Here is a 25,738-nt window from a genome sequence, read left to right on the forward strand (position 1 = left end):
ATCAGGTGTTAGCACACGGCGCGTCAAGTTAATGAGTCAATCAGGCATAATAAGTAGGGTCTGATATCGGTGGAAGGTTTGATAGCAGGTCAAAACACATGCACACACGCACACACACGTGCATACACAAGCACACACACACACAAGCAATCTCTTTAATGGCTTCCTTCTCATTAGGTATGGGGCAAAGACTTTGCAAGACAAGCCAATCAATCCTGGCTATTTTGGGCAGTTTTAAAATAACTTCAAACTGTGATTACCGTTTTGAGTAGCAGTTGTAATTAATCAAAATTAGCACATATGAGACATCATTTATTCCTGACATAAGGGTATTACTCATTCAGATTACAGTGCATATGAATATTTGATCTTCAAATCTCAAGGTCAGCTTGAAATACCAGGAAATGATTTGTTGTCTTGCATGATGTATGCTGCACACAGTACCTATTGATTTATTTGTTTGGCTCCAAAGGAAAAAATCTTTACCAATGTATATAGAAGCCTACTTCTCAATTCTGTATTGTGTTTCCTTGTGATCATCATAGGTCTCTATTCTTCTACTGCAGTAGAGTCATTGATCTTATGGCCATTTAGTAGCATAGATGGTAGCTTTATTTGTGGAATTCATATTGGACACAGATACTGTCCTGTGCATCATATAGTGATGTCCTATCTTTACCACTGTAAGTCAAATTTGAACTTCACTGCACATTATCGTCTATTATATTGACAAAAAACATTCAAGAACATAATTATCCTCTGAGGGTTTGGAGTCTGCTCTGTTTACTGAGTTACATTTCCGCTGACTTCCTGGTTATAGTCTAGACCCCCAGATTTCCCAGAGTTTATTTTCTGCTACAGTATAACTAACTCTTTTTCTCCTTCTCTTTCTTTCTCTCTCCTTCCTTGTCTTGCTCCTTTCTTTTTCTCCCTTTCTATGTTGCTTCTCTTAGCACCCTGCATTATCCACTCAACATATACCATCAAATATGACTTATCTCGCTCTCTCTGTGTTTATAGAGCTCCGTACTGTGGCTTTGTCTCTGTAAACCTTTGTTTAACCGCTGAAATAATACAAGCGTCCCCATTCACTAGCAACATGAAAAGACCAAAGAGGGAGAAAGTCCTAGATTTCCATCTCAGTTTAATTTCCAGCACAGTTTAATATTTGACGACAATGGAAGTGCATTAGCACCCGTTAAGAGACATTACAGCCAAATGCGCCTGGGTAGAATTGATAAAGGGGAAATCTCTTTTATGGAGCAGCTTCCATCAGCTCAACCAACTGCTATAGATATCTCCATACAGCGGAGATGGGTAAAAGAATGCTCATTTTATACCTCAGCCTGTGTGCTTTCAAGGGATGTTTTTCATTTGTCACACTGCAAAGTTACATTCCAAGTTAAGGTCGAAATGATGTCCTATTATGTCCAGGTTTTGTTTGATTTGAACAAATATTTTGCTTTAAAATGTGGTTGTTTGAAGAGTTTGGTTGACACTTTTACATACAGTATACAGTAACTTATGATTGTCTTTTTTGGACTTGGTATTTTTTCTGAATTCATATGTCTCTTGAAAAACATAAATTGATTGATCCTTCCATTACATGATGTCTTGCTTCTGTCATTGGCAATATCACAAGGTGAATCGTCCATGTCCAAGCACTCCTATCAACTAACAGCTGAAACATTTCCACACTCCATAAGTTAGTTTCCAATTGCCATCTTGTCCTGAAAAGTGTCACCTGAATGTTTGCAGCTCTTGCGGTGCTGGTGTACTCTACACCTCAAGCAAACATTGAAAACCCTCTGCTACCCGACCCCAAAACCCATACAGATCAGAACCCATAGTGGTGTGCAGTGGTATCTGACACGTTCACTTCCACCCCACCCCGCCTCTCCCTCACCAGAAAACTCTGTAACCCCCGTGTCTTTCTCTCTCTACCCACAGCTTTTACCGTTTGGATAAAATGAACAGTGACGTGCGTAACTACATCACCAATTTTGCTGCAGACTTAAGGTGAATACAAGCACGTAGGCTCCTAGCTTTCTGGACAGGCTTTCTGCCTCTGCCATCTTGCAGTGGTCAGAGTTGCAGGCCAGCTGGCATGGAGCCCTGCTGACAGACTCAATAAGAACACCTCACAGAGCAAACACTCGCCAGTCAATGAAAGGTCAGACGGGGCAATCTCGCCACTCTGCCAACCCTTATGGCACCATTAAACCAAATATATAAGACGAGGTTGACTTACCACAAGCCATTCTGCTGTTGGAGCCTTGAAAACCATTGTCCAATCGAAATCATACCTTGAATTACCATCAATGTGGAAGCCAGTGTTGGTTTGATCTTACCTTAGTAGTAGTGGCATGTTTGGTGTTTGGGTAAATGATGTAGTTGTTGTTACAGACACCGCACTTTACCATCATCTTCAAGCTCATTGCTGACGTTCATCTTAGGATGGAATCTTGTCCAGCCATTTGGAACTCTCCTTTTAGGAAGGAATCTTGCCCGGCAATCTTGTTTCTCTCTACATGGATGACTGCTATTGGTGATGAATCCTGTGGAAAACAACCATTAGGTCTGGCGTTGACAAGACGGATAGAAAGAGTTTTAATTACAGTGACATTTACATCATGGAAGAAGCCAGCTTTTGTGACAACACAAAAAGTGCTTACTCATCCACATCTGACATTAGAATTAGGCACATGGAAGAGGAGCTCACCTTTTCAGGTTTTCCTAATGCTCTCTCAGTATTATTCATTTGAACTCCACACGTCTGTCTCTGCCTCTGTATGTTTCCTTCCTGAAAAACTGAAGCAGATTTAAAGCCTAACTACCTATTAGCCACTTCACTCTTATCCTTCTGGGGCAGCACATTTAATTGACCTGGGTGATAGTCCGATGCTCTTTCAGGAATGCTTGCTTCCTAACTAGCTCCTTATTTGCATTTCCCTCATTTCCAAGCATTGATTAGATGCTTCAGCACAATTGCAAATCGAATTACAATTTTGAGGATGCTGTTGAACACAGCAATGATTTAGTGGAAAGAAAAACAAAAATTTCCTCTTAAGGGACAAAATGTCAATTGTCAGTCTCACATAGAAGTTTAGGTTTCCAAAAGTATATATATATATTTGTATATAATGCTCGCTCTTTTTCTCTATATGTTTAGTCAGAGCTACCACTTGCAAGCCACCAGAGATATGCACCCCAGCATGGCTCTGGAACCCGCCATAAACTACAACTCCCAAGCACCCCAGTTTCGCTCAAGGAACCAGAGCTACATGCGGGCTGTCAGCACGCTCAGTCAGGCTAGTTGTGTAAGCCAAGTTAGCCAGGTGAGTTTATTTTGCTGTTTGTTTGATGATTCTGTGATGAATTATTAAATTAGGGAATAAATGAACCACTTCTGAGTTTAAACACACACAGTACACATACTGTGCATATATACACATACCCGCATGCACACAGACACAAGGCGCCAGCCAAGTAGATGAGATGCTCAAGATTACATCTCACTGCTGCATTTGAGCCATGAACATGTTTTTATGTGCACAAAATGAGATTGAATCCATTTTGTGATCTGAATCTTACTCTTAAACAGGGGTTTATTGACTTGTCCTGTGTCTTAAAAGCTCAACCTCACTCCCCCCTAATTCCCTATCTCTATCTTTGCCTCCACGGCACCTTGCAGAGGTCATTACCAGATAATACATCTTGTGATAGAACAGGATTGTTATCTCCGATTCTTAAGATTGCCAAATGGGAAGAGGGAGATAGGCATCGATCCATTTCAACTTGACTGAATTGGTATCTCTGAATCGTAAGATGGATATCTAAGGATAATTCAGAATGTAAGCCAAATAATAATTCTGTAAAAGTCAAGAAACACAATCTTGCAGGAGATTCAAGGAGGGACAGCTCATTGAGTTTGTCATCATACAGACTGACCTTGATTGTATCCATCTCTCCCCTCCTATATGGTTATGGGTGGACAGGTTTTCATCAGATGAAAATGAATGTTGCACAATGAACATTTCGTTTTTCAGCTGTGTGCTGCGTTTGCAAAAGGAAACATTTTCCTGTTCACTTAAAGAGAGGCCACATACTGTAATTAAAGTATGTTTACATATATATTTACAATTTAACTACATATGACAATCTCAATAATGCCAACAAATTCATTTTAAAAAGCAAGCATAAATGTCCCATAGTACATTGAGAGGGGAGAATCTGTAACTCCTTCATATTCCTCGCAGGTCAGCGAGACGGAGATGAATGGTCAGTTTGAATCTGTGTGTGAGTCGGTGTTCAGCGAGGTGGAGTCCCAGGCTATGGAAGCCTTGGACCTGCCTGGCTGCTTTAGGACCAGAAGCCACAGCTACCTGCGGGCCATCCAGGCTGGGTACTCCCAGGAAGACGACTGCATACCTTCCATGGCCTCCTCCACTGTCACATCCACCATCAGGTCCACTACAGGTAAGGCTAGAGGCGATACAAACATTATGCATATTTGTGGACACTGTATATACAGTAAACAGTACCTGCATACAGTTTTAGCTTTATGACAAGACATGTAGTCCTCTCCTGACTGCAGAAAAGTTCATATTAGGATAATTATTTAATTAACACACAAACTTGGTATATGCTGTGATATACCTGTGATATGCTTCACAAAACTGCGACTACTTTTGCATGGACCATGTTTTCTTGTCTCATCGCTGTTGATTTTATGAATGTACATATTGTGAGTTGAGCCTATTCACCGTACTGCATTTACAATACAACGCTTCATCTGCTCATTCATTGGACGCATCAGAAAGTAAAGCTATGAACCCTATTGAAATGATGCTGCAGGGACATTGAAAACATTCAAAAGTCTCATCAGACCTTTGTAGAATTAGGTAGCAACTGCATTTCGTCTTTGATTTGGATCCGTTACTTTGTGTCATGATGCCACTGATGATACAGATCGGAACGTTCTGGTCTGATACCTTGGCTGAGAAGTATCCTATGTAGCAAGATGGATGATCACACAAACACAGGTTTTCCAGACAAAATATGTATCTTCATGCACTTAGACATGCATATTCCTTATTTGCACCACATTTTCTGGCTTTGAGGTTTTCCTCCCACAGATTCTTCAAGTCAGTTACCACACATTGTTGTGTCTGAGAATGCAAATTACAAAGGCAACCATCACAGACACAAAAGTTACCTTAAGAGATTGTTTTGTCTGGACATCAATGTTTATTTATGTTGTGTAAAATAAGTTTTGAATGTAACACTGATTTACAAATATATTTATATACATATGTTAAGCAGTGTATTTAAAATACTGTCCTCTTAGGTCAGTGAGTCAATAGGAAATTGCTGGTTTCCCGGGTTGTGCACTGTGAGTCGCGACTGGTCTTTGTTTATGTGAAACATTCTCACAATGGTTACTGGATTCACCATGGACAGGTCCAACTGAAGATTATTACGGGAACCATGAAGGAAGAACAAGTGGAAGTATTCTGGAAGCAAGGCCAAGTGGATTCCTAGTCTCCCTACAGAAGATTCATAAAACCACCAATCTGTCTGAGTTTATCTTACTAGGGATGGTTAGAAGGTGTGGCCATCTGGAGATTTGTGCTAATATACATATATATTTTTTAATATTATTATTATTATTATAGTTGTTTACACTGCTTTCTCGATTCCCTCTGTTTTGGCGGGGTTACTTGGGCACTTGGTGCTATCACACTTGAGATAGATGGGCTATACTGGACCTCTCATGTTCAATAGGGTTCATACGGTACTTCCTGATTAACAGGTTTGGAAGCTTTGCTCATCTTTGCCTCTTTTCATTGCACAAAGAACATGTGTGTAACATGCTGAAATCTTTCAAAAGTAAAAAAAAAACGACGTTCTACAAGTAATATGAGGTTTGTCTCTTACACCTACTTTGCCTGTAAAAACGTCCCCTCTGTGATGTGTTTGTAAGATAGGGCTTTTCCACTTTGTGCAGTGAAAAGATTTAAAGCATGCATGATTTTAAATTGAGAAGGCAGTGTAAACCGTAATTACAAAATGAGTCAAAATAGGAGTATGTTCATTTTAATGCGGGTCAACAAAAATACATTTCCCAACAGAAAAGTAATCAAATGTTCTTTGTGACAAGCATGTGCTATCCAAAATGTCTATGAACACGATAAGTAAGTAATGTAGTTAAACACTGGTAGTCATTTTAACCAAATTCACATCTTGCGTCCTCTTATTTTGACTCATAAGAAAGTGCATGACTTGGTGTTCGTGCTTTGTGGCTAAGAATAGCACATTTCCTCCAGCTGCTCACACCTGCAGCCTTACATGCACATATTCACATTTGTCTTCCAGAGGGAAATTATATGCAGCAAGGCACTAGATTGCCTGGCCGAGCCAGTGTACGTGAAGAGTTGGCAGACACTGTCCCCTTGGCTCATGATGATTTAGGCTGTCCCATCAGAAGAGACAGACTTTACCGCCAAGACAGTATCGGTGCAACAGCCAAGCCCCTCTCCGGACCCCCTGTATCTCCGAGCCTCTTCAGGACGCCCAAACCAAACATTCAGTCAGCAGAGCGGCCTTCTCCCAAAGCCATCCAAGCTAGCATTAAAGAGTCAGCCACCCTGGCAGCTGCCATTAGTATGCAGTGGAAGGAGGAGGTCTCAGCCATGCGACGTGAGCTAGCAGAGCTCAGAAGAGATCTTTGCACTGAGCTCAGGGCCTTCAACAGTAACTTCAACTCTTTCACACAGCACTACAACACCTGGTCGCCCCAGGGGGCCAGTGGAGCAGCTGGAGGGGCAGGAGCAGTTGGGGGAGCTGGGGCAGTGGGGGATCCTGGGGCAGCTAGGGACCCCGGAGGGGCAAAGGAGACTGGACGAAAAGCCCATGTGGCTAAAGTGTCTGTGGGAACCCAGGCGAGGAGCAAGGGCCTTGTCCGACAGAGCACGGCCGACGCAGCCGTCATGTGTCCAGAGGAAACAGAGGACCAAGAGAGGAACAGACGAGCTCTTCGGCGCCTTCCGAAACAACTCTCGATGGACCCAAGTATTCTAACACGCCCACATTCCATGTTTGTGGAAAGTGCTATTCCAATCTCTCTGGATCCAATAGAACCAGTGACGAGGGTCCAGCAAAAACCAGTGGACACAGTCGTCAGGGTGCGCTCAGAGCCAATGGACACACTCGCCAGAGTTAAACCAGAGCCAGTGGAAACAGTTGTCATTGGTCAACCAGAACCAATGGACACAGTTGTCAGGGGTCAGCCAGAACGAGTTTCAATAGACTCATCCACAGTTTACCCATTAGACACAAGTGACCTGAGCATGTTTAGTACCTCTGAACAGGAATCTCCTGATGCATTTACATTAGTACCCTCAGATTATCAGTCCATGGAGCCTTACACTAGTAGCCCTCTTGATTCAGAAATGGATGACCCAACCACTTTGTTCTCTCTTGATCCAGAGTTTGTTGACTCAGGTAATGAGAGACTTGTAGATATAGAGCGACCTCTCTTAAGTGTTATGACGGCACCATACTCCACAGAGCAGCCTGTGAAGCAAAGTAAGATGCACCTGCCATTTCCAGTTCCTGTTGTTACTGTGTCCCCACCACAAGAATCTGAAGATGAAATGTACCCATCAGATTCGGAATCACAAGACCCTGTCACTGTGTGTGGCCAAGATCCAGTCTCTCAAGACCCACCTACTGTGTGCCTGTCAGACCCAGCCCATGTAGATCTAGTTGCTGAATCGTCTAATCCAGATGTACCTTTTGCAGGCAGTACAAACGAAACAGAACCTGACATAGAACCATTGTATGATACTAGCATGGGTTCACCTGACCTGTCATTTGAAGATCCAGTCATGACCTTCCCAAGTGACATCAGAATGCTGGATGTAGGTACTTTAATTCCGGCTGTGATAGTGTCAGAGTACACAGACATAGACACCCTTCCAGATCCAGTATCCTCACAGTCCCCAATTACATGTCCACCAGATTCAGTATTTCCCTACTCAGAGATCCCCGACACCACTGCCCCAGATTCTCTGGAACCAGAGTGGCCACCCCTTCCAGAACCACTGGATGCAGCCTCTATATACTCCTCAGACCTCGTCCACTTTGACATGGTCATTCTGAGTTCCTTCGATCAGGAGGATCTTGATTCTGTCTTTCTCGATCCAGAACCAGAACCTATGGATCTGTCAAACGAATATCTGTCTGACCCAGAGCTGTTTGACCCAGTTGCCTCTGATCAACCTGGCCCAATGTCTCTGAGCCCGTCCCCACCATCCCTAGATGCAATCACTGTGTCTCCACTAGAATCATTAGAATCAGCTGGTTTTGACTCTACTAATGAGTTAGACCATTTGCCTGAGGTGCCAGACTGTGCGTTTCCTGAACATCCAGTTGAACAAAGCCCAACATTGGAGTACCCTGATTATCCAGTAGCGCAACACCCTATCATTGAATACCCGGAATATACTGCAGCACACGAACCAGTCATCACAATAACCCCGCCTAGTCCAATATCATTTGACCTGGAGAGTTTACCATCCTCAGAATCAGCTCTAGTTGAAACAGCCACTCAGCTCTTCTTTGACCCAAACACTCAAGACACAGAACTTCCGTTTCTCGCCACGGCCAACAGACCAGATGTGGATCTGGATCCCATGGACCCAGAGGACACAGGGGATCCAAACTATGTTGATGCCTCTAAGGACCATGAGGATCCAGGGGAGGAGATGCCCTCAAATGCCACAGGAGTGCCCCCAAGTGATCAGGACTTCCTTTGGGGCAGATGGCAAAGGAGGGCCCAAGAGCCAGCAGTCATGAAGCGGAGTGCCAGTGTGGAGCTATGGAGTGGGAGATATGAGTACAACAGTGCAGAGATCACATACATCTCCCTGACTCTCTAAGCTTTTAATGGGAGATTAAATGTAGCGATAGATTATGAAAAAAACATATAAACTAAAGTGCATCATGACTGTATACCTTAGTAGATATTTTTTTCTTTGGTATGATGGGCACTTCAATTAAATCAATATTTAAGATACATGACTCTGCAATAAATGTGCTCATAACGGATGTGGTTCAATACTAAACAGACTGCATCAGTAGCAGCAACAATACTAGTCCATGCTGGAAGAACTTAATAAACAATCAATGGAGCTGAATGTGTACTTGCCTGAATTCCTATTAGCATTTGAAAATGATGACTATCAACTGTTTGTCACACACAAACAAAATGAATGTGAGTCAACCAAACTGGTGACACATGACTTTTACTATTCCCTCCCAAAATACTGTGGAGGTCTGTGTGGTAAATAGCCCCCAGACTTTGGGTATTGACAATCGTCCTTGTAACTGTGAAGATGTACTGTTTTTCCTCCTAAACCTTTCAAGTTCCTTTGTTCAATGTCACCTGTGAATGGGGTGATGTGAATCTTGGCAGTTATCATATAACTACAAATCCCAAAGACTTCTTGTAAAACAAATGGGCTGTTGGATTCCCCTCCCTGAAGAAACTACAACACTGGGGAATATTATTGTGTGCACAATCAAAAGATGGAGGCAAGAAACAATACTGTAGTCAGAAACTGTATGGATAAGTATTAATTATATCAAAGTTTACAATATTGTGCATGTCTGTGCTAGCACACATACTCACAACACATAAATATTGTCAAGGAAATGTAATTTATACCAGATTGCCAAAACATGATGTTGTGTTGACGTGTCAATCAACCCATCTGCAGTGATGGAGGTACCTTCTGGGAATTATGTTTTTACTGAAATGTATCATCTTTGTGCTCAGGAAATCAGGACTGAGAATGTCAGTGGACAACTGGTTATCAAGTAAAGTGAAATGCTGGCATATACTGTACAGTATATTCAATGTAAAAGAGAACTCACTGTACAATTTGTTTTAATATAGACATATTCAAGGTATGAAAAGGATTATGTTGAAGTGCATGAATAAGATGCCCTGTTGTCTTTTAGGTGTTATGAAAGTGCCAGAATCAGTATTTTTCTGGCAACTTGTGATAGAAAGACTTATCTGTTTCCAGCTTTGTGCAGGAAGAGACTCAGAGAAATATGTGCTACTTCAGTTACATCATTTCAGGATTAAATTGTTAATTGATTTCCAAGCTCTAATAAAGTATGCTGGAAGGGGGAGTCTGAAACCTCAGTTTCCACCATTTCTTTTTCATCATATTGTTTTAAGAAACTGCTGTATTATTTCTTAATGTTCGTGCTGAGCCCTTTGTACAAGTTTGCTCTAATTGGCTGGATCTGACAAGGTTTTCACAGGGGGGAAGTTAATTAGATTGCATTGGCGTATTTATCTTGTTCTTTAATCTAGAATCTTTCCTTTTCCTTGCCTCCTGTAGTTTTACACTTTTCATAAGAAAAAGCCCTTTCAAGAAATGAGCAAAGCACTATCTATCGCAGTGACAAAAATATGTTCTCTCAACAAAAGAAATGGTGCTGAACATCATTTCTACAATTCTACTGTCCCTATATTTCCTGTACTGTGAATGTCATTTTACCATTTTAGGTCAATACCATTACATGCATAGTCAGATGCTTCAGTGTGTTAATGATGTCAAGTTTCAGTAGCACCTTTACAGAGCATGGATTTCTTTTCCAAGGGCTACAGTATCAACCAAACGAGTCATGATTATGCCTGCCATCTATCATTTAACTTTAAATCCTCTCTTTTCATTCATCATAGTTTAGACATGCTTGGTTGTCAATCAGTTAGTAATCAGTGTATCTGTCATCACATAACACCGTAACTAATGTATTTTAGAAATTAGTGGATGGCCCCACCTAAAAAACATTCAAATATCTCACCATGTCATATTTTTTTTCAGTTTTTAAAGATGATGATCAGTCTGCCACTCAAGTGCGTAGATTTGGTTTGAACATGGGGGGGGGGTTGAAATAACATAACACAACATTAAAAATATTCAAACATCATTGTCGTTTGAATATTAGAGGGGTTACCTCCCCCCATCCCACCACAAACTACGCCCTTGACAGAGTCTGAATCACATACTCCAACTATAATCTATAATCCATGAAGCTATTAGTCAGGATCTTAAATGCGTAGGGCCAATGTATGGGCAGAAAACAGTGTGCCCTCCATTTTGAATGCTACCCCAATCACTTTTTTCAGGGATCCAGTTCCGTCTCCCCTCAACCTCCAGCATGGATGGGACCCCCCTGCAGCCCCCAGGTAAACCTCACCTGGGCCTCAACACACACCCAGCATAACAGGCTTAGAGACCCAGACTAGCACAATTATACATATATTACCAGCATGATTATTGTCATTCACACAAACAAATATTACTGATTGAATGTTTGCACTATTGGTCCCATTCACTCAAACCTGTGGTTTTATCATTTTATTTTTGGCCCTTTTTGACAAATGGTCTCAATACTAATTGATGAACAGCACAATAATTGAACCTCACACTCAAAACACCCTCAACGTTAATAATCGTGGAAAATCCCAGCCTAGCCATCAAGTACTCCTGCATGTGTTCCTCATTGTACGGCCATTTCACAATGTTTTCTCCTTGAGCCACCCTGTGCTCTGCAATGGCTCTTATTGATTCATCAAGCAAAGCCCTTATAGTGCAGGTAGATTGAAAAGCGGCAACTGAATTTTAAACATCCACCCACCCCCCACCAAAGCCCCCAACTGAGAGAAAGAGAAAGAGAGAGAGAGAGAGAGAGAGAGAGAGAGAGAGAGAGAGAGAGAGAGAGAGAGAGAGAGAGAGAGAGCGTGCAATAGAAGCTAGAGCCGTAAATAGGCTCTATGGATGAGACGGACGCTCCACGGACGGCAGCTCTCTTGACGCATTTATGAGGGCCCGTCTCTTCCCAGACAGCCTCAATGCCTGGCCAAGACTGCTGTTCCCCCTGTCTTTCTCACACACACCTGCACACACACCCACACACACACACCTTCCTCTGGATGTCCTAGGTGTCTATTTTTAGCTTTCCCTGGGCCTTTGGTGATCCATCTGCCAGCAGTGGCTCTTTGTCAAGCAGTTTTGTTTTAGAGGGCCGGAGTTCAGGGTAGGTTGTTTACATCAGTCACAGCGGTGGCAGATGCTGTGCTGTCAGCCATGGGGACTGCCATGACAAGGAGGAGGTCACCGCCTGTCTGGCACTTGGCTCCCTTGTTCAGCCAAGACTCTCTGTGTCTGTCTCTCCAGCTGACGTAACCCGCAGTTAGCCTTTTTACGTGAGGTGAAACATATACTGACAATACTGACAGTCCACTGGATGGGTTGACCGTTCCCTGGTGTATATTGTCTGCCATACACAAATGAGCTGTGAGAAGATGAACGTCATTGAGGAGAATGAAGTGATATTTTTGTGTAAGTTACATGTTTGCATTAGAATGATTGAGTGTGAATCAATGAATAATTAATGTATAGCAGAATGCTTAAGTGTTTCAATTGAAGAACTGTATTACAAGTATTATGTGAGTTATGATTATGGTTGTGCGTTATCTATTATTTGTTGTGCTTTGGTCCGCAACAATATTGACAGTGCAGATAATGAAGTTTTCTATTTATCCTCTCTCTTGATTATTTAAATATCTTTAAAAAAAAGAAAACTGGGCTTTCGTTTACGGTGATAAATCCAATGGGGAATGAGCAGTCTTAACGACACATCCCTCAAGTCCCCTGCTCCCTGCAGCATTAGCATGCAATTCAGACCTGATAGATAGAGAGCCACTAACAGAGATGGAGAGCCCAAATCACTTTCATTGTGTCCCAAGTTAATCACGCTTGGTGGGTGAGTGTGGTGTGTGTGTGTGTGTGCACGTGTGTGTGTGTGCAAGCTTGTCTATGTGTGCTCTTTTATGCACCTTTGCGTGTCTGAGGATGTGCATGTGTGCACACTGTGCATGTTTGCGTGTGTGTTTGTGTGTGGAGGGGTAAAATAATTGTATTTGAAGTTCTTACTGGTGGTCAAATAAACCAAGAATAAGTGGTTGTTTGAACTCCCTATGAAGTCAAACAGACTGCTGTCACTTCAGATTGGGCGTATTCAGCCAACACAGTATGACACCTGAAACACAGCAGGGTGCTATTTAAACGCCAATGAAAAGGTGTCCGTCTTGTTGTCATGGAGATGTGGTGGCAGGTTTCTTTCCATCCAACTGCAAATACAATAAAAGCACCCATCATGGACCAGCACAGCTGATGTAGTTAATTAACTCTTAAAGGCATAATTCTTTTTTTTATTCTCCCTACTGAGAGACCTTGGACCGTTACAGTATTCAAAACATTTGCGACAAAAACATTGTCATTTGTCATGCAATTGCTGAGGTATCAGATTGTTTTGTCACATTTTCAGTATTTAAATCATTCTTTGTTCTTACATTTTCCACAGCCTCTTGTTGCCTACTTCATCAATCCTTAGTTGAAAGTTTTTTGAATGTTTTGTGCATACGCACTGTTGATAGGCTTATCTCTGGCGTGCGATGTAAGTTGGTGACCTCCAATCATTTGAGATGAAAACAAAATGCTTGGTAACTCTGCCAAGATGGGGGCGAGATGTATGAGTCCCTGTTACTGCCTGGGTAATCATTTTCTATTTTTATCCTTATGCTGAATCATGCCCCCTGAATGGGTCATCTCCTTCTCTTTATCTCTATTTGTCTCTATGTCTTTCTTTCTCCCTCTCTCTCCTCATCTCTCCTTCCCTCATTCTTCCTTCCTCCCTTCTCTCACGTTTTTGTTTCATCCCCCACACCCCCTCCTTATCCACTGACTCATCCCCATACCCTCTTTGAAACTTTCATTTGTGAAGAGACAACAAAAAGTGTCATTAGTTTCCGGAGCAGAGCTCACCCCTGGCCGGATGGCCGGGGATATTGATGAACACGATACCACATCAGATGAATCACACATTCAGTATCCTCCCATCATGCACTTCAATGGGTTCTTCTACCCTATTTAGAAGCACAATGTTTATTTCAAAGCCGTATTTCGGTCAATTTAATGTTTGCTTCACCAAAGACAAAAATTAGATATCTTCACCAAGCAACACTCTGAATCTAAGTGAGGTGAAGGAGGCATGTCATATATGGAAATCAGAAAACTTGTTTTATTGATTATGTACAATAATTGAAAACTCCTGGGAGCTGACATTGACTGCACTCCCATATACTATCCTATACTTTGAGAAAGTTTGAATGGACTAAGCCCATGCCTCACTTTGCAGTCGATAGTACAATACATTATTGGGTTATATAAAGTGAGACTACTCTCCCAGAGACGTGTTTGAAAAAGCAGGCCACATCAAACCAGAAAAGCTATTTACATTGAAGTGCTCCAGTCCATCTCAGGGGATTAGGACCATGATCTCATTTGCACTTGAAAGAACAGGATTCTCCTCATAATCATCCCTACTTGTCAAACACTCAGAATGAGAAAACTTGAATATCGGTGACCGGCATCCTGAACTCAGAAGTGCCTTGTTGTAGTTTTAATCGTTTTTTATAAAAATAAATTCAGTTTCACTATCACATTATTAAGGATTCTTTCTCAATTGTAAAAAAAAAATACTATTAATATTATTATTACTTTTGAAGATAATATTACCGTCAAAAAAAAATGATATCTAAAATAAATCCCAAATAAAGTGAGAAAAGGTGTATGTCATCCACACATCATATCAACTATGGGATTTTTTTTCCTTCCAGCCATTGCCTACACTTCCAACTACAAGAAGACCCCTCCACCTGTGCCGCCCCGCACCACCTCCAAGCCCCTCATCTCCGTCACCGCCCAGAGCAGTACTGAGTCCACCCAGGACGCCTACCACGAAGGCAGGCACCCTCATGGAAGGCCCTGGACCACAGACGGCCTGGGGCTGGGCCTGGGGCTGAGCCTCGGCCGGGCCCTCTACAACTCCACAGACAGCCTGGATAGTGCTAAGGCCGTGTCCATAGCCATGGAGGCAGCGGTGATGGCAGGGAAGAGACACCCATCAACAGACAGCCACAGTTCGGTGATGACCTGTGATAAGGCCATACTGGTGTCCAGGGCTGAGGAGTACCTGAAAACCCCGAGGTCATCTATAGGGATACAGGTTAGTACACATATGTGTGTGTGATAGGTGGCATACAGCATCTCCACTTGTGAGTGCATATATACATATTCAATGAGAAACACCTATACATATTAGTCGTACACACTTATGGTGTTTTCTCGCTCACACGACCACACGCACAGACACCAAGAGAGGAAGCACGCTGCTCATTCATAAATTCACTCACATAAAAACACAGCCCTCCGACTCTGGGTGCTCCGCCTCTCCTCACAAGCTAAAAATAGCTACCAATGAGTCATCTTACCGCAATCCATCAATTAACATTCAACTCATGCAAGAGCAGGTTTTACTGAATGGTCTCCTTCCCCCGCTTGCCATCCTCCCTTCTTTCTTCTATTTTGTTCTTTCTTCTGTCTTGTCTTGTTCTTTCTTACGTTCTTTAAAATGCCTTTCTTTTTCTCTCTCTCTCCCACTTTCTCGACCTCTCATAACTTTGATTTATATTTTTAATTGTATCCTTCTCTTCCCCCTCTATCTTCTCGTTTCCCTCCTTTACGTTTTAACCCTCAAGCAACTTTGTGCACTGATTGATCCGTCTGATTGCAGTCATAAGAATACAACACAGATATCAATAGCATTACTAAGATAACCAGGCACCTCCTGTGGCAGTACACCCCACCACAGACACACCAGCATTGCATCAAATGAGAATTTGTGATGGTCTGCCTGTTTGTGGAACGGGGAATCCACCCACCTGCTTCTTAGTTATTTCTGGATATATCAAGTTAAACCCTGTCTCCTACTACATACACATGCACACACTCCCCCTTTCTCTTCTTCCTCCATCTCGTTCGCTCACTCACTCACACCATCTTTCCTTCTCTCCATCCCTCCCTCACCCCGCTTTCCTTTAAGCCAGGTGGTGGGTCTCTTCACATTTTTCCTCCCTCTCTCTCTCTCTCTCTCTCTCTCTCTCTCTCTCTCTCTCTCTCTCTCTCTCTCTCTCTCTCTCTCTCTCTCTCTCTCTCTGTCTGTCTGTTTCTCTCTCTCCTCCCAAACATGATGATGAGCAAGCCCATCCCGGGTGATGAATGATGATTCTAAGTAGTTCAGCCTTGCGCTGGAGCCTCCTCAGTCTGCTTCCCTTCCCCGTGCCGCGCCCGGGCCTGAATACATAATCACCCAAACCAGCACGCGTGCGGCCCTCCTTATTCAGCGTGCTGGCAATCAGACACAGGAAGGGAATAATGGATAGATTGTCAGGGAATAAGGTGTAAGAATGTGAGAGAGGAACGAGAGAGAGATGTTTAGGAGGTGTGTCGTGAGACAGATGAGAATAGAGAGGAAAGAGAGGGAAGGAGAGACACTGGCGGAAGGGGAAAAACGAGAGAGGGAAAAGAAAGAGGGTCTGCATTCTGTTGGCTTTCAAATTGGCTCTAGTGATGTGTAGGAAATACAAAATCACTATTTTTTACAGCATGTCCCGAAGCATGCTGGCCTACCGATGCTGGAATGTTTGACATGTGCGGCACACAAACAAGGCTACCCCCAGTATTGGAGCTAAGTTTAAGTTTTAAGAAGTCGTCATTATTATATCTTTAGTTTAATGCTTCTTCCTTTACATCAGTTACGGTCAACACCGGTCGTCACTTTAACCTTTGACCTTGGGGCCAAATTCAACCGATGCTTTTCTTCAAAGCAACATACAAATAGGATATACAGAGAATATGAAGACAGCATAAGATTACAGATCAGAAGTGCATAGTTTTACGTAATAGTATTTTGGTGGTCAGAGTTGCTTACTGTCGATGAATATTGCACCTGTGATGGTTACTTGCATGCGAGACTTGCAGCCATGTTACTTTGCATAGTTTCTTGTAAAGATAGACCGTTCCTTGACTTCAAATACCAAAATAATTGATAATCTGATCATTGATCTTCTGCTGTACTTTCTGCCCTATTTGTATGTTGCTTTGGATAAAAGTGTTAAATGATAAAAGCTAAATGAATGAAATGTCAAATGTCATGCTGCTTCTCCTGGATATATATTTTTTCCCCATTAATCAGGACAAGATGCTCATTATCTTTTTATCAGAGGGACTTTGCTTTGCCTTTGTCAGTATAGTGAAGGTCACTTCAACAATCATTCGGAGCCTATTTCCTCTCCACAAACAAGGGTTTCCAAGGGCTGCACAGAATAGGAAATGAGCTAATGTCCCTCTGTTCATAGAATGCTTTCTGCAACAGAACAAACTTGACATTTTCAAAAAGAAATTGTGGGGGGGACTACGCAAAACCACTTAAGGTTGAAGAGTGTATTACTGTAGTTTGAATTTTGGGGGCTTTCAGGGCTTATAGTGGAGGTTCTTTTAGTTTGCTGCAGGGTGTTCAAACCTTGTCAGAATTCTGCCTGCATAGGCTAGAAAACTATTCTGGGGTCAGGGCCATTAACTCAGAACCAGGGATGAGAAGTGTGATCTCTGGGAGCTGAAGATTAAATACGGGTGAATTGATTTTCAAATTAGCCTTCTAATCATAAAGTAAAGTGTCGAATGAAAGGCCTGGTGCGCTCTCACTTGGTATTACTCATGGCCTGGCGACAGCCTGGCGGTGGGAGGAACATGGCCCAGCATCTAGAAATGACATCCACTGTAGGCTGGTCATCACACACCCCTACACAGCACCTATCACTGCTGTCCCCTGTAGCTTTACATGGAACCATAGAGAGAAAAAAAAAGAGACACAACATAAAATCCAGATAGCGGAAAAAAGGGTCCGACAGAAGGAGGAACAGTGAAGGAGAAGGAGGGAGGATTTCCATAAAACCCACCGGAGCCCAGAGTTACAGAGGCTGAGGGTCATAAAGGACCCCAGCACCGCCGCCATTCCATCAGGATCAACAGCTCACAGAGGCGTCCAGGGATCAGTACCCATCATCCCTCCCACATCACATAATAAGAACTAATAACAACCCCGTCTCTTCTCTGTATCCCGGGTTACGACACCACATGCAGCCACAGGGACTGCCACAGGGACTGCCCTTAGTTAGCGCAGACCTCTTCACTCCCTAACGGATGACAAGTGTGTTGTTTTATTGGAACTGACCGCTTGAGTCCACACTTTATGAATGCAGGTCCAGTAATATGTTATGGATCTCAAAGCTGTCACTTACTTATTCAGTCGTTCTGTTTGTATGGAGTGGTCCGCTGACTGGGGCTCCTGAAGTATGTGTTGAGGTAAAGGTAGTAGATATCTGTGTGGGGGGGGGGGGCTCCATCAATCACATCACCGTCACACACAGTTGAGGTTCCGGCCTTTGATCCCCAAATGCGTCTAGAAGGGCTGATACTGAGAACTGTTGCTGTGTTGGTTGTTGTTTATGCTTTAGGTGGAGGCCGCCACTGACTCTGAGTCGGAAAGCAAAGGATCGCGGGAGTACCATTCTGTTGGGATCCAAGTGGAAGACGTAAAACGGTAAAGTGTTTCGCCTCCCTCTGGCTCAAGTCTCGCTCTCCCCCTGAGCCCTGTCGGCTCAGCTTTTGTGGAGCGGGGTGCTCATGAGCAAACGAGTCGTCGCCGTGCGACTCTTTCACCAATCTCTGTTGCGTGTGTGTTGCTAACCATCTATCTATCTATAATGTCTGTGTGTGCCAACTGATCTTTGTTGTGTGTGTGTGTGTTACAAACTGATCTCTAATTTGTTTGTGTGTGTGGATGTGTGGGTGTGTGTTGCTATCCTATCTATGTTGTGTGGGACCCAGGCAAGGCAGGTTCAAGCGCTCCAACAGTGTGACGGCGGGCGTGCAGGCGGACCTCGAGCTGGAGGGTTTCCCAACCATGGAGGACAAGGGTCTGCAGTTTGGCGGGGGCTTCCAGCGCCACTCTGAGCCCAGCACGCCCACCCAGTACGGGGTCGTCCGCACCGTGCGCACCCAGGGCCTTTTCAGCTACCGGGAAGACTACCGGACCCCCACCGAGCCCCCCAGCCCCAGGGAGACCACCAGCGAAACCACCTGGACTCTGGAGCCCCCGTCCCCCAGGGAGGGGGCCTCATCGGGGGGAGAGTCTGGGCGTGCGTCCCCCTCTCTGCGGAGAGACGGGAGCTGGTTCATGCAGCTGCTCCACACGGAGACCAAGAGGATGGAGGGATGGTGTAAGGAGATGGAGGCAGAGGCCGAGGAGAATGACCTGTCTGAGGAGAGTGAGTGGATATAACATAATTTACTTCAAATATAAATATATTTATTCATCCAAAGTTGGTCCTCACAAACATAAAGATTTTCATTGAACAGTATACTCGGCAAATTCCACTACTATAGAGGCTTTGGTTATGAAGCACAGTGAATGGGACCTTATTCGGGAGCCGTTTGAGGTGCATCTGATGCTAATGTAATGAAGTGTGTGTTTCAGTCCTGGGTAAGATCCGGAGTGCGGTGGGTAGTGCTCAGCTCCTCATGTCTCAGAAATTCCAGCAGTTCTACTGGCTGTGTCAGCAGAATCTGGTGAGTAGCCCTGCAGGGAGCTTTCTTCCTTTATTGATCACGGCATGTGTGTGTCTGCACGCATGCGTGTGTGTGTTTGTGTGTGTGTGTGTGTGAGGGGGGGGGGGGGTGTCTGTCTGCATGACCACATTTGTGTGTGTCTCTGTATACACACAAGTGTGTTTGTGAATGTGTCTAGATGGATTCATAAAAGGACCCTATTCATCTGGTGTGTGTGTGGGGATGGAAAACAGCTGAGCCTGCTCAGCAGCACTGCCTCCACCCACTACATCTGCTACACACAGGTTGATAGAACGCTTTAGCAGCAACAATAGCAACAAAAATATAAATACATTGAAAAAACACTGTAGAAAATTGAAAAATACCAAATGAGAAATCAATAGCCATTTCAGTGCTCTCTCTCTCTCTCTCTCTCTCTCTCTCTCTCTCTCTCTCTCTCTCTCTCTCTCTCTCTCTCTCTCTCTCTCTGAGATGAGAACATCTTGAGCAGGGTAGGTAGCCATGGAGAACATCTGACGCCGCCTGCACAGCTCCTGAAGCAGAATGCGAGAACAGGCCTCTGGTTTTAAATTAAGAAGCGTCAGCATTCCCCCAGCGCCTCATGCTTTGCACAGAAGCGATGGGGAAGGTCTGGGACTGCGGCCTGATACCACGCCTCCCCCTCCACTATTCTTCTACATCTTTATTGATCACAGCCAAATATCCGATATTTTAGATTAGCTCTGCCTGGAGGTTTGACAGCTCCTGTGGCTATTTTTACCCTCCGGAAAGGCTGGGGAACACTTTGGGATGATTAAACTTGAACAGCCCTTTCATACAAACTTTTGCTGCGTCCTCACTAAGCAGAAGGCAGTACTGAAAGTTTACATTATATCCAGCATCTTTAAATGTTGCTGTGAAAAAAGCCACACAGACATCTCCACAACCCAGATTTTTTGGGAGTCTTTTTGAGGAAGTAGTGTCTTCAAATAAGTAGCTTAAGCATACATTTAATTGCGGCTTTATTGAGCTGTCTTAGTTCTCTCTCCCCTGGATGAAGTTTCCAAAGCCGGACTTAGACAAGCTTTTATAGACAGCGTACGACTGTAGCCAGCAGTATCCACGGAGGAGCCTCGGGATTACCACCACACTGACACAAGACAGGGTTTAAACACACAAGAATCTTTAAAGATGTCCTGGCCTTCATTTGCTTAGCCTCCTAAATTTTCGGAAAGCAGGAAAGGTGAAAGGTCACAGTCGAACCCGATAACCACAGGTTGTGCACTAATCAGGGGAAACAGTTTCTTATAAAACGACCACAACAACCAACAAATAAACCATTGTGACACAACAGGGGGGTATCCAGAAAGCAGGATATGTGACATACCCGGGTAAGTTAACTCCCCAGCTGACACCCAGCGTTGTAGCAACATTGCCTGTAAGTTGCTGCAACATTGTGAATCAGCTGGTATGTTGCATAACCTGCTCTCTGGAATACCCCCAGGACAGTCAATAATGACATGTTGTTGTTAATGTTTTTGTTGTTTTGGACCTTATCTTAATACAGCCATGCACTGTGCATCCAACTTTTGCCTGTGCCCATCTTTGAACTCAGTATATTTATAGTTTGACATATATTCGGTGTTGGACTGGGGCTCCTCTGGGTCTGTATATTAGCCTTGGCAGGTTTCAAACACAGACGATGAATGAGGTTCCTCTCAGAGTTCAGCATGCACGGCTAGTAGAGTGATGGGGTGAGAACCCATCCTGACTCCCCCTCTGCAGGCAGCCCTGTTAGCTGGATGAGTCAGCCATCAGGACCCAGCAAGCTCCTCTGCTGCTCAGAACCAACAGGGCTTAAGATGCTTAGATGGACCCCTGCTTAAGATCCAAGAACACATTCAAAATCCACCGTGATACTATGACAGTAAGGGTACTGTTTGATCATGTAGACTTATCCACAGTGAAATGGTGGAGCTATTGGATGTATGGAGCTATTTTAAGAGTTGCCTGTGGGCAGACTTTGCATCTTGATGGTGAAAGTGAAATGGCCCCGGGTCAGTTTATGTAATTACCCTTTACCACACACTTGGGTGAGGTACTCTATGTGCCAAGCTGCTGTCGGTCACACTGGCAGGAGCCTGCTTTGGGTTACTAGCAATTTCTGGAAAATGTGGAATTTTACATAAAAAGATATCAATATAAATATTTATCTAGTGAACATCTGTTCCAACTATTAACTGCGACCCTTACATCGCACATGCCATCCTTACTGACATAACACACATACCTATGCTGTCCCTACCCCAGTGTTATGGCATTGCAACTCTGAATGACCCAAGCCTTCACTTTTCCAACTTTATATTCAGGCCTACACATCCAGTCCTGTCTGGACTGCCCTGTATTACTGTGATGTTGTTGTGCCCGCGAGCCATCCAATATGTGGAGACCATAAGGTGGAGGAATAAATGGAGGTGGCTGGTGAGCTGGGTGACAGAGGCAAACTCAGGGGTTATTACCCTGACTCTGAAGTGCATCATAAGCAGCAAAACAGAGCGTGTGGATAGTGTCGTGTCAGAGCAGGTCTGAACTCCAAAGTCTCATGTGGCCTTTCAGAGGGTCTCATTGCCACGGCTTGGACACTGGTGCTCTGCCTGAGTTCATTCCTCTAGATGTGATAAATGAGACCAGGGCTGAATGAGATGTGTGACTTCTTCATTATCTTGGATCCTCAGGGGGGTAAGGCAGGACTGGACCCCCCTATCACCGCAGGCTTCGAGGACACTTCAGTGGAACTCGGAAATGAGCAACTATAAATTTGGTCATTGCTCACGTCAGTGTTTCTGTGAAGTGTCCCTGAAGCTTGTGGCTCAGATCTTGTTAAATGGTGGTGGAAAGATGGCTGATTTACATCCCAGTCTTGCAGGGTTTTTGTGTCAGGTTTAAATCACCTTCTTCATTGAAGGACATCTAGTGGATTTGGGCAGAATTACATGAAGTAATGTTAAAAACTTGACTGTGAATAAGACAAGTTGTATTGTAATTAAAGACACACAAAAGTAGTAGACATCCTATGGCACTTGGGTGGTCACTTCATGAATGTAAATATTGTTGTGTAGATAGTGTTCTTATTCAGGCACTAACCAGGCCACCTTGGTTTCCTCCTTTTTTCCTCTCAAGGACCCCAGTGCCATGCCCCGCCCCACCTCTCAGGACCTGGCAGGGTTCTGGGACCTGCTGCAGCTCTCCATCGATGACGTCACCATGAAGTTTGATCAGCTGCAAAAGATAAAGAGTAACAACTGGAGGCTCGTTGAGAGCCCAGAGAAGAAGGTGGGAGGTGCTGCTAGTGTAAGAGACCGAGCCGCACGGACATCAGCCCCAATCAGATGTGTGGATGTGTGGATGTATGGATAGTTCAGCATAGTGTTAATTAAAAACGGGTTCACTTGGTAAGATAAGGCACATATAATTCTAGTTCTAGTTTTTGTATGATGACTGGTTTGACAAGGGTTTCTTTCAAATTATCTTCCAATTCTAGTCAGCAGCAAGTCAGAATAACAATGCTCTTTCTTGTCTCTCTCTCCTTTGAAGCCTCCACCTGCTGTACCAAAGAAGACTGTAAGACAGAAGAGCATGGTGACGCGGGAAAAATCGCTCGACCTTCCCGACCGACACCGTCAGGAGGCCCGCCGGCGGCTCATGGCTGCCAAGCGTGCAGCGTCCTTCCGGCAAAACTCTGTGTCGGAGCGCGCCGACAGCATTGAGATCTACATCCCCGAGGCACAGACCCGCCTTTGAGAAGACACGGGTGTGGACGAACACAGAGACATTGGCATCTTCATACTCTTTTACGTCCCTTACGACAACTTTAACTAACCTTTTTCTAGACCACTGCTCCACACTGTCGTCAAATCATCATTTAGTCTCTCAGTGTCCATATACTGTACAAGCCTTCACTTAATCTGAGATGTACCCAAATATCTTCTCCTTTGCCAATTACATTTTCTGGGCATTTCGTCAGATTTATTTGAGAACATGCCGTTTTCTACTCTATCAATGGTCTGAGACCGGCCAAATATTCTCCTCGGAAAACAGGATTTTGGAATTATATAATTTCCTTCTGACCTGCCCTCCATGTGGTACAAATCCCTAGCGTGTTCTTATGCTGTTCGTATACCGTGCCCATAACACATCTTCTGACATTTACATGAAGCAGAAAACATGCAAGTCTTGTGCCAGCGTTTTTTCATCGTATCATTGCAGTGAGTAATAAATAGTTCTGAGAGATTTTGCGTAGCTCTGTATATCAAATATGTGTAGACAAAATGCACTTTTGCACTAAAATTCTCTGTATTTCCAAGGGAAATGTAAATAATCAAGTAAACAACAATATTGTTGTATTTGAGTAGTGAGACAGATTATTAGTTGAATAGATTATTTATCTCTAGGGCCCTTTTAAATCCCTTGCCTCATCAGGGTTTGCTATATCAAAAAGGTCACTCCAAAAGCACCCTGTCCTTTTAATGTGTGTTATAGCAAGGTTCAGAAATCGAGGCAGCGTGTCATTTGAGTCCCAAAATATGTTCATGCTTCTTCCTCAAACCCCCGTCCCTGTCACTCTTTATCCAGCAGCTTACCCCCCAAAACAAAAGTCATAACATAACTGTCAGTCACACAATAAGTTTCCCTGATAATGACTTGGGTGACATCTTCTCCTGGAAGAATTCCCCATGGCTGATCATCTCAGAAGTACGTTCACCTCCTTCAAGCAATGCTGCAAGATAATAGCAGGGGGAAGAAAGGACACAGGATCCCGGAGGGAAGCAGGCAGAGGCTTCTAGAATTTCTTAGTGAGACTAATGCTTTATGATTCCCTGGCTGATAAGAAAGACAGGACAAATGGAACGTTGAACAGATTTGGTTTCTCTCAGTGAGTGAGTGAGTGAGTGAGTGAGTGAGTGTGTGTGTGTGTGTGTGTTTGAGTGATGTTGTGTGTGTATGTGTGCTTGAGATGTCTGAGGGGTTTTGAGTCATTGGCACATTGAGCTGTGAGCTACATATCACATCTTCTACAGAGCTCAGATGCACTGCAGGGGGTCTGCTGTGATGTCCAAATGGAAGACAGTGTGAGGTCCCTGGGCCACTAAAAGATGCTATGACAGTGACCAAGGCTCTTACAGTCCTTGGGATGCCTGGAAGTAGAGTTTGCGAGGTGAGGGGTGAAGACTGTTTATTACTGCGAGAACTTTCCCCTGTTTAGACTGCCTGATGCAGTTTTCTGTTGTGGTGAACAGAAAATAGATTTTTCCTCATGAAAGGCTTTCTAATATGAACCTTTAACATACCCTCATGCACTGTTAATATTTTATACACATACAGGCAGGGACACACACATCTTTACAGTATGTCACCCCCACACAGTTACAAAATGGACGCCATGTGCAGAGGGTAGCTGGGTGGCAGATGTTTGTAAACACCTCGAACACAAAGTCAAGACATTTCCTAAGCTAGCTTTATTTGCTTGCTTGCTACGATTCCCCCCCACCTGTCCCCGGTGGCAGGAGAACTGAATCATATTATACACATGGATTCACTGAATATTCACTGCTTCCAATATCATCATTAAAGTGTCCCTCTTTTTTATGCTTATACTTACATGGTGATTAGTTACAAACTGACAGGCAAGCCTCCTTCAGGGATTGAGGACCTGAGTGCAGCATAGAATAACATTTCTATGCATAGTCATAGAGTGACACACTGTCATTTCATCGCAGAGTAGAACCCTTGACAACAACAGGGTTCCTAGGCGTGCAATGGGCTGTGGCACAGGAGGCACAGGTTGTGTGTTGCTTCCCCATATGCTCCTGCTACTCAGACTGTAGAAAGCAGGCGTGCACCAGGCGGCAAGACAGACTCTGTCCGATGCGTTGGCTTAGGGGAGACTGGGATCTTCGCTTTGAGGAAACGTGCTGGTGTTATGTCGTGATGTGTTTCCAGGCTGTTCTTCCTGTCTGTGGTGTTCTCTCCTGCTGTCCCACACTCTGCTGGTGGCTCTGAAGAGGGGCTTATGTAAGTACGGTCCTTGGGGGAAACAGAGCTGACAGCTTCCAAGTCCCTTCACAGCGAATATGCTGATG

General features: G+C 43.9%; 1 protein-coding gene across 1 annotated transcript in view; it reads left to right on the plus strand.

The window, feature by feature from the left end:
• Positions 1 to 23,980, plus strand: part of dlgap2a (discs, large (Drosophila) homolog-associated protein 2a) — a 36,534-nt gene extending 12,554 nt beyond the window's left edge. The window contains exons 3-12 of the mRNA XM_047016276.1: positions 1,951 to 2,019; positions 3,173 to 3,338; positions 4,260 to 4,479; positions 11,213 to 11,272; positions 14,768 to 15,156; positions 18,506 to 18,591; positions 18,879 to 19,318; positions 19,528 to 19,619; positions 22,779 to 22,949; positions 23,193 to 23,980. Coding sequence (XP_046872232.1) covers positions 1,951 to 2,019; positions 3,173 to 3,338; positions 4,260 to 4,479; positions 11,213 to 11,272; positions 14,768 to 15,156; positions 18,506 to 18,591; positions 18,879 to 19,318; positions 19,528 to 19,619; positions 22,779 to 22,949; positions 23,193 to 23,399 — 1,900 coding nt within the window. The 3' untranslated portion in view covers positions 23,400 to 23,980. The remainder of the gene's footprint in view (positions 1 to 1,950; positions 2,020 to 3,172; positions 3,339 to 4,259; positions 4,480 to 11,212; positions 11,273 to 14,767; positions 15,157 to 18,505; positions 18,592 to 18,878; positions 19,319 to 19,527; positions 19,620 to 22,778; positions 22,950 to 23,192) is intronic.
• The last annotated feature ends 1,758 nt before the right edge of the window (positions 23,981 to 25,738 follow it).

Source organism: Hypomesus transpacificus, chromosome 3 (assembly GCF_021917145.1).
Source record: "Hypomesus transpacificus isolate Combined female chromosome 3, fHypTra1, whole genome shotgun sequence".
Classification (NCBI taxonomy): domain Eukaryota; kingdom Metazoa; phylum Chordata; class Actinopteri; order Osmeriformes; family Osmeridae; genus Hypomesus; species Hypomesus transpacificus.